Source organism: Notechis scutatus, chromosome 15, assembly GCF_049901735.1.
Source record: "Notechis scutatus isolate UNSWTSFEM ecotype Mainland chromosome 15, rNotScu1.2, whole genome shotgun sequence".
In the NCBI taxonomy this organism is placed as follows: domain Eukaryota; kingdom Metazoa; phylum Chordata; class Lepidosauria; order Squamata; family Elapidae; genus Notechis; species Notechis scutatus.
The window spans coordinates 3,392,584-3,407,085 of record NC_142023.1 but is presented as its reverse complement, the minus strand read 5'-3'; the positions used below and the strand labels follow the sequence as shown (position 1 = coordinate 3,407,085).

Genomic DNA, 14,502 nt, shown 5'->3' with positions numbered 1-14,502 from the left:
GAGGAAGGAAGAAAAAGAAAGGGAGGAAGGAAGGAAAAGAAAAAGGAAGAGAAAGAAAGAAAAAGAAAAGAAAGTAGGAAAAGAAAGAAACAAAGAAGAAGGAAGGAAGGAGAAAAAAAAAAAAAAAAGGGAGGAAGGAAGGAAAAGAAAAAGAAAAGAAAGTAGGAAAAGAAAGAAACAAAGAAAAAGGAAGAGAAAGGAAAAAAAAGGAAGGAAGGAAAGAAAGAAAAGAAAGAAAAAGGAAGACAGGAAAAAGGAAGAAAAAGGAGGAAGGAAGGAAAAGAAAAAGGAAGAAAGAGAAAAAGAAAGGAAGGAAACGAAAACAAAGAGAAAGGAAGGAAGGAAGAAAAAAGGAAGGAAAAGAAAGACAAAAGAACAAAGGGAGGGAGGAGGAGAAAACGAAAAAGAAAGGAAGGAAAAGAAAGAAAAAGAAGAAAGGAAAAGAAAAAGGAAGGAAAAAAAGGTAAGAAAAAGAAAACTTTGAAACAGGAAAGACAATCTGAGACATTTTGTACACTGTTCATTGTTTAATTAGTGACCAAGCTCAGGCCATGATTTAACTAAGTTAATTGCTAGAAAATTATTTTCCAGGGTTTGTGCAACAGACTCAGCTGGGAGTGGTAAACCATGGTTAAAGAAACAATGTTTTGCAAACATTCAGGGGCAGAAGGTAGCCTGTTTTGCCTCTCAACGTTGGTCTTTTGAATCAGACCCATTCTGGTTTAAACTACGCTAGACATTCCCAGCAATTATCCAAATAAAGATAGGTTTGCAATTACAGGACTTATGACCACAACAAAATTTCCGTTGCTAAGCGAGACAGTTCAGAATATTTTACCCCATTTTTCCAATCTTTTTTTGCCAAGTTATTACATGAATCACTGCAGCTGTTAAGTCAGTAACCAGATTCTAAAGTGAAAAGTTTGTGAAAAGTTTGCAAAAGGGGATCAACATGTCAGACTCTGCGACCAAGCCTCTGAATTTTAATCTCCTAACCACTGCAGTGGTCGTAAGGGTGAAAAAATGGTCATAAATCAGATTTCCCCCCAAAAAAATGGCCGCTCAATGGAAGTCAGTGGAAAACACTCACTACCTCTTCCCGTGACAATTCCCACAACCACACCACGTATTTTTTTTAAAAAAAACCCTTGCTTAGATGCCACGAACAAAATTTGCAGTATGGGGATCTCCCCAATCAGCCACGAGATTTTGCAATTATTATTTTTAAAGCCGGATTTAAGAGGATCTGGTTGCAAAACCTCATTGGCCAGAGAGCCGCAACCTCCTAATTTAAAAGTCTCACAAGTTGATTTTCGACCCTTAAGAATCCGGCTGGGCTTTCCTCGGATCTCCATCCTGGCCGAGATGTTGTTGCTGCTGTTGGAACTCCAGGCGAGTTTGCCGGTTCGATTCCAGCAGCTCCTTCAGCTGGGTGTTCAGGTGATCGTTTTTCTCCTCCAAGTGATCCAGGCAGGAGTTGATCTGGTCCAGCATGAGGTTGATGGTGGCGTATTCTGTCCAGGGAAGGGAAGGAGGGAAAAGAAAAGAAAAAAAAGCCAACGTGCTTTCAAAGAGATCCAAACGGAAGCCACCCCTTTCTTCCCTGGTTCTTTTAATTCATCAAGGAAGGTTATTCGTAGCTGGGGGTTGAAATGAGAGGGAGTCCTTGGGGCTCTGAGCTGGGGCTATTTTTCTTGCAGACGTTTTATGACCCAACTAGGGAACATCTTCAGTGCTAGAAGGGGTGTGGGGAGGAGGAGGAGAAAGCGGGGAGGAGGAAGAGGCGGAGAAGGAGGACTGTGGGGCCCTTGGTTCTCTCTGAGTGAGGGGTTTTCTTGCAGATGTTTGATTACCCAACTAGGGAACATCTTCAGTTGTAGAAGGGGTGTGGGGAGGAGGAAGAGGAGGAGAAGGGGGACTGTAGGGAGCTTGGGGTTTTTCTTGTGGACGTTTTATGAGCCAACTAGGGAACATCTTCAGTGCTAGAAGGGGTGTGGGGAAGAGGAGGAGGACTGTAGGGTCCTTGGGGCTCTGTGGGGATTTTCTTGCAGATGTTTTTATGACCCAAACTAGGGAACATAATCTATGCCACTTAATTATTAATTCTTTTAATTAATTATTTCATTATTAAGTTTATTGGCCTCCCATCTCCTTACAAACAACCCCTGGCCATGCTTACAGCATAGTAAACATTAAAAAAAAACACACATTAAAAACAGGATATAAAATAACCAGAGGAGTCATTGCAATAAATAAATCAGTATATTTATTTTAGCCTTGCTACCTGGGGTTGGGGGGCTCCATCACCGGAGGTTTTCAAAAGAAGACCGGACGGACACTCATTTGACCGGGACAGTAGTAAGGTTCCCCAGTTTGAACAGGGGCTGGACTAGATGACCTCCGAGGTCCCTTCTGACCAGATGATTCTATTTTTAAAGCCTCTCTCTTAGCTTGCAATCTCTTTTGAGATGATCGCCCCCTTGCCAGGTTCAAGGCTCACGCCCCCAGCCCCTTCCCCACGTTGAAGAGGCAGAAACCTAGGTCCATTCATTCATTCGCCTAGTAAATCCTATTTACGCCGCCGCCCATTGCAAACCTCTCCTGCTCGAGCAAGAGGGGGTGGGACTAGATGACCTCCAAGGGTCCCTTCCAACTCCTGTTATTCTTCTAGAAGATCCCTTCGGAAGCTGTCAGGCAGGTTGCAAAAGCTGCAGCCCCCTCCCGGCTTTGATCCCCAGCGATTCCCCCCCGGGGAGAAAGCAAAGGGAGATCCACCGCCTCTCCCCCCTTAGAGAGGGATCCACTGGGGAGGGGGAGATCTGCCCTTGCAAAGGGATCTCAAGGTTACCTGCCTCTCCGAAGCCTTCCTCCTCTTCCCCGTCCTCCTCTTCCTCGCCGCCCCGCCCCAGATGGAGCTGCGGCTCCCCGTTCGGTCCCGACATCCCGGCTGGGGAAGAGCCAGCTAAGCCCCGCCCCCGCTTCCCGGATGGAACGCGGAGACAAGGTTGCAAAGGGGGCAGGCCCCCTGCCGGCTAAGCCCGCCCCCGCTTCCCGGATGGAACGCGGAGACAAGGTTGCAAAGGGGCCAGGCCCCGCCCCTGCCGCTAAACCCCGCCCCCCCGCTTCCCGGATGGAACGCGGAGACAAGGTTGCAAGGGCCAGGCCCCGCCCTCTCCCGGCTAAGCCCCGCCCCCGCTTCCCGGATGGAACGCGGAGACAAGGTTGCAAAGGGCCAGGCCCCCCCCGCCGCTAAGCCCGCCCCCGCTTCCCGGATGGAACGCGGAGACAAGGTTGCAAGGGCCAGGCCCCCCCTGCCGGCTAAGCCCCGCCCCAGGTTATTTTTGGGGGCCAAACCACCCCCAGATATTTAATAACCGCGACCCTTAAACCCAAGACACTATTAATTTAATATTAAAAGGCAGCAATGCCTCCATTGCATTCATAGTGGTTGATGATGCACAATAATCTGTAGAATTTAATTGGAGGGGGGAAGATTTATTCAAACCCCCCTCTAATTAATGAAGGATCATCGATGACCATTTTTAAATTTAAATTTATTTTTATTTATTAATTGAGGGAAAGGGGGGGTTAATTTAGGGAGGAAGCACCCAGCAAGCAAAAGATTTATTCAAACCCCCTCCCTTTAATTAATGAAGGATCATCAATGACCCTCTTTAAATTTAAATTAATTTTTATTTATTAATTGGGGGAAAGGGGGGTTTAATTTAGGGAAAAAACACCCAGCAAACAGAAAATTTATTCAACCCCCCCTCCCTCTAATTAATGAAGGATCATCGATGAACCTTTTTAAATTAATTTAAATTAATTTTTATTTGTTAATTGGAGGAAAGGGGGGGTTAATTGAGGGAGAAAACACCCAGCAAGCAGAAGATTTATTCAAACCCCCTCCCTTTAATTAATGAAGGATCATCAATGGCCCTTTTGCAAAGGGGCGGTGAAATTGACTAGGAATTGACCTCCTCCGAAGATCAGGGCCTGCGCCTTAAGAAACCCCGCCCCTTCGCTTGGTGTAAAGTTTATGGTTCCTAGGCAGGCCGCCGGTCTGAAAGGACGCGGGCGGGCGATTTATATCTATGCTGCAGATGGAAGAATAAAAGCAAAAAATGGGTGGGGGGGGGGGTCCGCCGAGAAGAGGGGAAAATCAAGGGAGGGAGCTTCTCCCTTAGAGGCTTCCTCCTTGCAAACCCGCTCGCTGGGCAAAGCTCCGACCCCAGGCAAGCCCTCGATACCAAAGCGGGCCCGCGTTCACGACACAGCCTGGCTCAGCACGCACGCACGCACGCACGCACACACACCCGTACAAAACGGGGAAGCGTCGCTTTAGCGAAGGGAGGGGGCTCTTGCAGAGCACGCTTTGCATTAACCCCCCCAAAAAAAAGGATCGACCCTCCAGCGCAAGAGCCGCTGCACGTGAGAATGCAAATGCGTGTCGGGTTACAATTCCCCGGGGCCGGCCGCTTTCCCGCATGCGCCTTGCGGGGAAAGGGATCTCTCTAAACGCAACCGGGGTTTTGCATTGATTTTCAAAGCTCCCCCCCCACCCAGCCGGGTTTCCCCTGGCGCCCGCCCGCTCCCTTTTTGCAAAAGGCGAAAGATGGCGTTGGCGCGGGTTGCTTGCAGCGCTGGGCCGGCCTGGGAAGGAGGAACGCGTGGTGGATGCCCCGGTCCGGCTTCTCCTCCTCCTCCTCCGGGAGCCCCGGGCGAGGCTGGAACTGGCCTTCCTCCAGGGCCTTGCTGGGGGCCGCCTTCGCACTGGGAGCCGCGGTGGGCACCGGCCGGATTATGCACCGCCGCTTCGGAGCCGAGGAACAGCTGGCCGACCAACACCGGGACGGGGTAAAAGCCAGGAAGAGGACTCTGTGTGTGTGTGTGTGAAGCCAGATGTGCAAACCTCTGCTCTGCACTGGGATCGTTGCAATTTTGCAAATGCAACCATTGCAACACCCAACGGGGTGGGGGGGGAGGAGAGGATTGCATGGGGCGCAGCGGGTTGAGGACCCTCCTGGGTACTTGCGGAGGGAGGATTGGGGGGGGCCTTGGAACCCCTGGATCCCCAGGACCCCCCCCCCAAAGCAGCCGCCACTAGTGGCTTTGTTCCTGAAGACCCTCCCCTCCAAATGCAATTTAATTTTAATTGAATTTTTTTTGCTGAGCCTTGCCTCAAGGTTGAATCTCAAGCCGGCCTCTTTAAGCTGCCTGGACTTCAACTCCCAGAACTGCCATGCATGCATGCAAGCGGAGGAATTCTGGGAGTTGAAGTCCACAGGGCTTTAAAAAAAATTAAGTTTATTGTCATTGCATCTGGGACAAAATTAAACGCCACCTTCAGTGTACATTATACATTGTATGTGTTGGGGATGTGTGTGCACGAAGGGAGGCTCAGCCAATCTCATTGTACACATGTTCTACTCTTGACAATAAAGGTAATAATAATAAAAAAAAATAAAACACAGACACATCCTACATATAGGCAAGGGTCTTCAAACTTGGCAAGTTTTAAGACTGGTGGACTTCAATTCCCAGAATTCCTGAGCTAACATGAATGGAGGGGGAGGAATTCTGGGAGTTGAAGTCCACAAGTCTTAAAGTGGTCAAGTTTCTCCTGGTATGTGGGGATGTGTGTTATTACTTATTTGGGTTTTTAGGGATTCTTCTGCAGTTATTGAGATGTATTTTGTGTTTGGGGTGGGGGGCTGCACCAAGGGAGGCTCGCTTAATTTCATTGTATACATATTGTGTATTGACAATAAAGGTTTGATTTGATTTGAATGGAAAACCCCTGATATTGCATTAACAATACAATATACAGTAGAATTCAATAGAGTTACTGGCCTGGGGTAGAAGCTGTTTTTCAGCCTATTTGTCCTTGTTTTTGTTATTGTCCTGTACCGTCTGCCAGATGGTAATAGTTCAAAAACAGGGTTCCCAAGATGAGATGGATCTTTGAGAATGTTTTGAGCTTTCTTAAGGCAGCGGGAGCTATAAAGCTCTTCCAAAGAGGGGAGAGGGCAACCCATGATCCTCTGAGCAATGACGTTAACCCTCTGGAGCAGGCGAGAAACTCTTAATGCCAGCTAATCAGAGCTTAGCTGACAGAATTTGCAAAAAGAGGTTTTTGAGGTTGGAATAGGGAAGGAGCAACTTGGGTGGTTGTGTGGTGGTGGTGGTGTTTTTTCTCTCTCCTGGGCTGTTGTGTTTGCATTCTGGGGAGAAGGCTTGCCAGCAAATAGCCCGAAGCTGGATATATCTTGAATTCCCTTCTAGATCCTGCCGGATAGCCATCTCCATCTGACGCTCTACCAGTATAAAACCTGCCCATTCTGCAGCAAAGTCCGAGCTTTCCTGGATTACCACCGGCTGCCGTACGACATTGTGGAGGTGAACCCAGTCATGAGAAAAGAAATCAAATTTTCCTCCTACAGAAAGGTCCCCATTCTTCTCATCGATACGGAAAGTGCTCTGGTCAGTTTCAAAATTGGCCAATCTCTCTTTAAATAAGTAAACTTTTATTACGTTCACGTACCAGCAATAGACAGGAATTATCTCAGTTTACAATAGTGTTAAAAGATATTACGGTACTGCTACTAGTAGTAGTAAATAATAGCGTCCATAATAACAAAATGCATAGTATGGAGCAGCTCTTGCCCTTGTTTACACGATGGGAGAGCAGGTAAGTGTGTGTGTGTTTGTGTGTGTACACTGAAGGTGGTGTGTGTGTGTGTGTGTACACTGAAGGTGGTGTTTACAGATCCTCTGAAAGTTGTTAGAAATATCTACGAAAATATTGGTGCATGTAAACAACTTTTAATTCTGTAATCGAATTTTTGAATCCTCTGTTTTTTTATCTGTTGTGTTTATTTACTTCACCCTGGTTTGTTTCGGTTTTCAATTTTGCTGACCTCAACCAAATAAATATGATTATATTGATTTCAGATTTATTTCCCCCCCCCCATTTGATAGAGGTAAATATATTGTGTTTTTTTTTTTGGGGCACAAAGGGCTTGCCTGGTCTTTAGTCAGATTATTTTAACAGAATAACAGAGTTGGAAGGGACCTTGGAGGTCTTCTAGTCCAACCCTTGCCTGTTCAAGACAGGAGACATTTATACCATCCTGATCAAATCCAGGCTCCTCTTAAAGGCCTCCAAGGATGGAACACCCATAATCTCTGGAGAAAAGATATTCTACAGATAGTTCTTGAGTTACAACCCACTAAAATTTATGTTGTTAAGGGGGTGACTTGGGAGTAAGGCTGGGAGGGGGTCGCCCCTCCCATAAGGGATAAAGGACAGGCAAAGGTAGAGAAACCTTTGCAGGAAGCAAAGTCGTTGGGTTGAGATTCATTCTTGAAGCTCTTTGTACTTCGGTTGGTTTTTTTTTTCTAGTTCATTTGACACTTCTGCTATTGGCAGCACTTCACAGAAAAGAAAGGTTGTCCGAATGATTTCACGTTGGCAGCTTCCCCTCCCCGCACATTTCATCAGGCCGCGTTTAAATAAATTTAACCCACGACGGTGTAGATCAAAACAAAACATTAAAGCTGAGCTTAGTGTGAGAAAAAGGTTTTGCATTCTGCTTTATTGATGCTTAACCACTAATTCTCTTTTTTCCCAGCAACTGAACGACTCTTCCGTGATCATCAGCGCCATTAAAAGCTACCTTATATCCAGGTAAACGATCATTTTTCTGCCTTTTTTTAGGGGGGAGGAGGAAAATCCTTCCTCTTATTCTCCTCCCCCCCCAAATGAGTTTCGGTTTCTATTTTCACGTTGAGAGGTTTTAAGGAGTCGGCAACTCGACTTGTTTCCTGGTCTTGCAGTTGGTATTCCAGAAAAAAGAGAAATGCGTAGGAAGTGGAAAGAAAGGTGAAACTAGGAAGCTGGTTACCTTTTTTTGGCCCATCTTCTCTTTTCTCTTCATTTAATTGCGGTTTTGGGTTGTAGGGATTTCCTGTTTGGGGTTTGCAAAACAAAAATGGTGCAACAGAAAATGTATGCCTTTCTGGCTATCTGGTCTTTTAAAAAATTATACTTTTTTCCCTTTAATATACATAAGTGCTTAATTAACAGTGTAGTGCTGAGTCCATTTTCTTATACAGAATCATCATAATTATGCTAGTGAAAATAATGATGATGATAATGGTAATATTCGCTTATATATAATAATAACCTTTCATCATTTACTTTTACATAACAGTAATCTGTTATCTTCTAACTTCTACCTCTTTTATCCAGCCACTGATAAAGCAAGTCCCATGTTATAAAATATTCTGTTTGTTCCTTGTCTTTTATTTATAATGTCAATCTATCCATCTCTGCACAATCTTTAAGATTTTTCTAATTATCTTTTCACCTGTAGGAGTATCTTCATTTTTCCAATATTGTGCAAATACAATTCTCACTGCTGTTAACACATGTAGTATGAGATGTGTATTCCCTTTATTATAAATTTCTGCAATTGTACCTAACAGGAATATTTCTGGCTATATGTTGATGGGGTTCAGCACAGCTTTTAAGGCTGTTTTAATCTTTCGACAGCTTTTTGCTTGTTTCCATAATTTGTAAACTGCCCCAGTTACCTTGTTGGGGAGATGGATGGGAGAGAAATATAATAAATTAAAATAAAATAAGCCGGTGTCTCTAGACAATTCTTGTTACTTTTTTACTTTACTTTACTTTACTTTACTTTACTTTTTTACTTTACTTTACTTTACTTTACTTTACTTTTTTACTTTACTTTACTTTACTTTACTTTACTTTACTTATCTTATCATCTTATCTTATCTTATCTTATCTTATCTTATCTTATCTTATCTTATCTTATCTTATCTTAGGTGTGGTGGCCTAAATGTGGAGCTCTCACTTCACAGTTGGAAGGCTGTGAGTTCAATCCCAGGTAGAGGCAGATATTGGTCTCTCTGTGCACAATGAGAATTTATCTGCTGATAAAAAAAACCCTCCTCATTGGGGACAGGAAGGGCATCCGGCTATTAAACACTCAGCTCCATCCACTTGCCTAGACTCCACCTCTATGCAAAGGGTTATGTAGGGTTGTTAAAAGATGATGATCCGTGCCATATCCAGCGATTCTGGGCGGCTTACAAGTGTAACTGTTATTATGAAAGAAAGATCTGAGCCTGCAATTGACAGGGACATAATTCTCTCGTCTAGGAAGAGCTTGGGAGAAATTGCCTCTTACTACCCTTCCATCAAAGCCATAAATAGCGAAGGGAAGGAAGTGAATGACTTTGGGAACAAGTATTGGTTGATGCTGGACAGCAAGGAGGCTCTCTGCGTTTATCCTGTCGAGGAAGCGAGGAAGTAAGTGGATCTCACTTGGAGGGTTTTGGAGGGGCAGCGAAGTTTGCAAAGTTGAACTTATGAGGAGGAAGGTGCAAAAATCCAGAGGAACCCACTGTGGTTTTTAGATGCATCTTTCTGCCCAGATTGCTGTTAAAAAAAGGCCTGTCTACCTTTTTTAAAAAAAGAAATCTTTTATTTTTTTTGATGGGAGTCTTGTTGAGTCTTTCAAGGGTCTAATTATAAGCACAGACCTTATCTAGCCTGGAGAACTGCCAAGTAAATATTTCCAAACGCAGTGCTGACAAGGAAGGACTCAGCACAGAGTCTCTGAGATGCACAGACGGATCTTCACACTGCTGCAACAAAGGACTTGTTTCCTGCAAAAGCCCCCTCCCCTTTTGCTCCTCTTTTAATCCCTATGGGAGGGGCCATTCATTGTCCACCTGTGGCCTGATTCCCACGTCGACCCTTAGTTCGTAATTTTTCTTTTGACAGCTCTGTGCATGCGCAGGCTGGGAACCGGCTCCAGCTGCTCCCCTGCCTCACTGCTATCTGAGCCCGAAGGCAACTGACGACTGACAGCCTGCCCCATCTCTGCCTCTGACGCAGAGCCCTCGTCCGAGCCTTCCTCGGCCTCCAGGACTGGCCCTTGTTCCTCCCCAACCTTCTCACTGTCCCACTCTGTTGCCAGCTCCGCTAGCCGCTGGCGGGCCACAATATTCTTCCTGCTTGCCACGCAGGGGGGACTCTCTCACTTCCTGCTGTTTTTTTTTTCCAGGGAAGAAATGAAATGGCGGAAGTGGGTGGACGATCGGCTGGTCCACTTGATCTCCCCCAACGTTTACCGCACGCCGGGGGAATCCCTGGCCTCCTTCGACTACATCGTGCGGGAAGGGAAGTTTGGCTTGGTGGAAGGCTTTTTTGCCAAATACGTGGGGGCGGCTGCCATGTTCTTTGTCAGCAAGAGGTTGAAGAAAAGGTTGGTGCTTCCTGATGCTTCCTGAATGCCCAGGTCAGACTGCAGATCAGTAATGTCCAACTTGACCACTTGAAGACCTGTGGACCAACTCCCAGAATTCCATGCTGCCTAGGGAATTCTGGGAGTTGGTCCATGAGTCTTAAGGTGGCCAAGGTTGGACACCCTGATATAGCTCCTAACCCAGCCCTTCCCAAACCTTTTCCTTCCTTCTATGCTGCCTAGGGAATTCTGGGAGTTGAAGTCCACGAGGTCTTAAGGTTGGGCACCCCAAGATAGCCCCCAATGGAGCCCTTCCCAAACTTTTTCCTTCCTTCCATGCTGGCTGGGGGATTCTGGGAGTTGAAGTCCACGGGCCAAGGTTGGACGCTTCTACTATAGATAGAAGAACAGATCTCTCACTCGGATCTTTGCTTTCGATCCAGACACCATATGCGGGACGACGTTCGGCAAGACTTGTATGAGGCGGTCGATGATTGGATGAAGGCTGTTGGCAAGCACCGGAAGTTCATGGGAGGAGACCACCCTAACCTTGCCGATTTGGTAAAGAGATGACGCCATGGCTGATTGAAACCAAGGGTGTCTTGGGGATTCCTGGCCTGGCCCGTTTGGAGCGCTCCTTTGGCTTTCCCAAATCACAAGTCTTGAGCCAAACTTCCAAAACTTCAAAAGGATTTATTGGGAGTTAACATGCCAGCCACTGCCTGGGTGTAGCCGACTCTGATACACATCATTCATTGTCACCCTTGACCCTGGTTTTTCCCCGTATCCTAATTCATATTCTCCAATGGGACACATCCATAGCCCAGAATCATCAATCATGCTCTCCAGTTAGAATTTTGCACGGCAGAAACTTCGGTCACCTAGTTACTATCTTTGAAAACATTTATGGAATTGCAGTTTCGGTTTGCAAGCTGCTGAATACTGCTCCCCCCTCCCATTCTATTGGCAACTCTAAAAGGACCATAGAAATATCTTAACGAGTTGATATCATGCTTTGCTGCTGATTTTCCGCTTTTTTTTTTTCTCTCTCTCCACCCAGGCAGTCTATGGAGTCCTAAGGGTCATGGAAGGCTTGGAGGCTTTTGGAGATGTGATGGAGCATACCAAGATCCAGCCTTGGTACCGGCGCGTGGAGGATGCCATCGGGCAGGGGGAGGCAGCCAGCTGGGCACGTTGCTGAGTCTCAGGGGGGATCAAAGTTTTGCCTCGCCTAGGAAAAGCTGTTTTGATTTAAAGCAGTGTAGTTCTGCGCATTGGACTGGAATAGAACCAAATCACGGTCACGGGGAGAATCTCAAAGCAGCAGGATGGAGATACGGATTTATTTTGATTTTAGAAAAGAGGTTCGAAGAGCCATGGACGAGGCTGTGTTCTTTGGAGGCTGGATTTTGAGTTAAAAGCAACTTGTCTTTCTGGTCACTTTCAAAAACACGAAATTCAAGCCTGAAACGAATGCTCGGACGCTAAGCTACGGAAGCCACTTCTGCTCCAGGCAAGAAAACATTTTGAATTGGCCTGACCGCTGCCTCGTTGCAAGCCTGATGAATTTAATTTTAGTACCAGCTTACGAAAGGAAATGTTTTTCTTGTTTGGTTTTAACGGTTATATATACAGTATATATATATATATTCTGGGATGCCTGTTAAATCAGGGTTGACTTGCATTGGAGGCAGGTTTTCTCTTCAAATTACAATTCCTTTTTTAGAAGCCTCTGAGTTGCTTATAGGTAACCATTATAGGCACATACGATGCTTTTACAATGATATTCCTGTACAGTTTTGAAGATTGCAATACTCTTATTTGGGAGGGCACCTCTATTCTGATTTAAATAGGAAATTGGGAGCAGATATTTGGGGATAAGGATATAAGATCCTGACCTTAGAATTTTACGGAGAAACTTGGATTTAGCTAAGCTTAAAAAATGGGTCCTTGGTACCAATACCAGAATAGCTCAGGTGTGATTCAGGTGCACTAATTTATAGCCTATACATTTATTTACTGTGGCTATGATACGTCAAAGGGAGCTTCGTCATGAATGAAATAACCTGCCAGGTTGATACAGCTTTATGTTTCAGAGTTTTAGAAGAGGGTTGTAGACATATTTAAGAACTGGCAACTAAAACGATTCTCATGAAATTAAATTCTATTTTGCTCAGAGGGATTTGCATTTACCTAAACAGGTCCCAAGCTGTTCCTGTTGGTGGTTTTAGTGAAACAGCCCTTTACTTACCATCCCTGATTTAAGCATAAGGTTTGAGAAGTAAATTGAGGTTAAATGAGTAACAGACTTATATTTGAGAAATAGTGAGATACAGGTTTCTCAAACTGGCTTTTTGATCTGCCAGCAGAAGCCAGTCCCTTTTTGAGAGGCAAATTTTGAAGCAAAAAAAAAAAATCTTTACCATTTTCTGAGTGATCCCTAAACCGGTTGTGTGATGTTCAGCTTAGGAGGCAAAACTTTCACAAAGTTCTTCCAACTCAGGAAAGTAAGAGTTAACAATAAAATGGATTTTTTTTTTTGCTGCTGTGACTTGGTATAGTTTCCTATTAAAAAGCATTTCTATGAATATCTAAATAGTTTTTGGAGCCAAGTTTCGTAATGAGCTTTATGGGAGTTCTGAAGGACACTTGTGTGTGTGAAAAGCCAGTGGGGAAAAAAATGTGACTTTTACAAACTTTTTCACAAGTTTGTAAACTTATGGGGCTTATTTTCTTAGTGTGACTTTTTATTTCGCTAAAACTTAGAGGAAAAAAATGGAACTTCAAAGAGGAATAGATGGCCAGTTTATGGTAATAGGGGCAGAGGCATTTACGCTTTAAAAAGCTGAGCCAATGAGATGTTCCCCTAGTAAAGTTTTCCTTCTGGTCCTCACAGTAGCCAATGTTCCTCTTATCAGCTCCAAGCCAAATTTAAAATGGAGTTAAAACACCTAGAGTGACTTCTTCCCTTTCTTCCGGGATTAGAGTTGGTGGTGTCACTTTGCCTTCTTCCCATTCTTCCTTAGCATTGCCACAGATGACCCATAGGTCCCTTCTTAGTGTTCAGCTCCAGAGCTTCCTCTTCTTTTAAGTCCTCTTCTGCCTTCTAGCCTTCCTTTGTCTTCCCTCTTCTTCTGTCTTCCAGCTCTTCTGAGGGGCAAAGTGGCTCCTGCGGCCAGCTGACCCCTTTATATACCATCTCCCCCACATAGCCCCCCCTCCCCCCCAAGCCAGCAACTTACCTAATTGGTGGCCCGGGTTCAGACTTCTCTCCTCCATTGGCTCTCTTATCTGGCGAGACGATTGGCCCTCGTGCCCACAGAAAGACCAATAGCCACGTGGTTGCCCAAGGCCTTCTTCCCATTGGCTGAAAGCGAAAGGCGTTCAACCCTCACAGATCATATAAAAGGGTGTTCTGCCAACCTGGTACCTCAGAGATGGTTGTTAGGTCTGAAGGTGCTTTTTTCAATGTCACTTTCTGGTTTTTGTTTGAAGACGTTTTGTTCTCATCCAAGAAGCTTCCTCAGCTCTATGTTAAAGCTCTTATCTATGTTATGGACTGAACCATAACCAGGGCCTACAGTGGATTTCCTTGTCATGTTGAACTCAAACCATCACAATCAGGCTTGAACTTAAGGTTGTTTCTTCACAGGTCCATTGTCGGCACCACCAAAGGAGCTGAGGGAGACATTTTATTATAATTCTGATTAAAATCACCTCCTCTTAAGCCGCTTAGAAAGCCCTAATGAAGAATCGGCAAAGCCAGTTTTTGTGTGATGCTTTTGTGTATTTTTTGCAGTTTAATTCTACACATTTAACACATGTGAAGCCTTAAAAAAAGCCCCCCCCGGAAAGCAAATTAAAACACTGCGTATAGAAAGGATCTGATGCTGAAGATATAATTTTATCTATTTTTATTTATTAAATTCATATATTGCCCATCTCGCCATTCAAACCTGTGGGTGGCTTTACACTATAGTCAAAACAGAAATCTAAAAAAAAATAATATCCATAAAAATTCCTTGATTGTAATTCCTTGTTTTGATATAATGCATATAAAGCCAGGGGATGATGGGAATTATAGTCCCAAACCCAGAAGGGTCTTGATTCCCTCAGGGCCCAGCATGAATGAAGTCCAATCCAAACAGATACATCCAGGTCCAATATTCCCCCCCTTCCCGAGCCATGATCTGATTTAATGGAGCCAAGGTAGTAGGGGATG

At 44.9% G+C, this 14,502-nt stretch overlaps 2 protein-coding genes across 2 annotated transcripts; one reads left to right on the top strand and one right to left on the bottom strand.

The window, feature by feature from the left end:
* Positions 1 to 507: 507 nt before the first annotated feature.
* BBLN (bublin coiled coil protein) lies at positions 508 to 3,309 on the bottom strand. The gene is made up of 2 exons (XM_026690151.2): positions 2,849 to 3,309; positions 508 to 1,514 (listed from the first exon to the last, which is right to left on the bottom strand). The coding sequence occupies exons 1-2, from the start codon at positions 2,940 to 2,942 to the stop codon at positions 1,321 to 1,323; spliced, it is 288 nt and encodes a 95-aa protein (XP_026545936.2). The 5' UTR covers positions 2,943 to 3,309; the 3' UTR covers positions 508 to 1,320.
* Positions 3,310 to 4,592: 1,283 nt separating this feature from the next.
* PTGES2 (prostaglandin E synthase 2) lies at positions 4,593 to 12,821 on the top strand. Its single transcript, XM_026690150.2, has 7 exons — positions 4,593 to 4,857; positions 6,286 to 6,483; positions 7,635 to 7,690; positions 9,191 to 9,340; positions 10,101 to 10,301; positions 10,724 to 10,841; positions 11,341 to 12,821. Exons 1-7 carry the CDS (start codon positions 4,678 to 4,680, stop codon positions 11,479 to 11,481), a joined length of 1,044 nt encoding a protein of 347 aa, XP_026545935.2. The 5' UTR covers positions 4,593 to 4,677; the 3' UTR covers positions 11,482 to 12,821.
* The last annotated feature ends 1,681 nt before the right edge of the window (positions 12,822 to 14,502 follow it).

Excerpts from the sequence above, each read along its gene's own strand:
- BBLN (XM_026690151.2), bottom strand. The coding sequence starts at position 2,942 with ATGTCGGGACCGAACGGGGAGCCGCAGCTCCATCTGGGGCGGGGCGGC. Across the intron at positions 1,515-2,848 it reads GGAAGGCTTCGGAGAGGCAG|AATACGCCACCATCAACCTC; the intron begins GTAACCTTGAGA and ends TTCCCTGGACAG.
- PTGES2 (XM_026690150.2), top strand. The coding sequence starts at position 4,678 with ATGCCCCGGTCCGGCTTCTCCTCCTCCTCCTCCGGGAGCCCCGGGCGA. Across the intron at positions 7,691-9,190 it reads AAAAGCTACCTTATATCCAG|GAAGAGCTTGGGAGAAATTG; the intron begins GTAAACGATCAT and ends TCTCTCGTCTAG. Across the intron at positions 10,842-11,340 it reads ACCCTAACCTTGCCGATTTG|GCAGTCTATGGAGTCCTAAG; the intron begins GTAAAGAGATGA and ends CTCTCCACCCAG.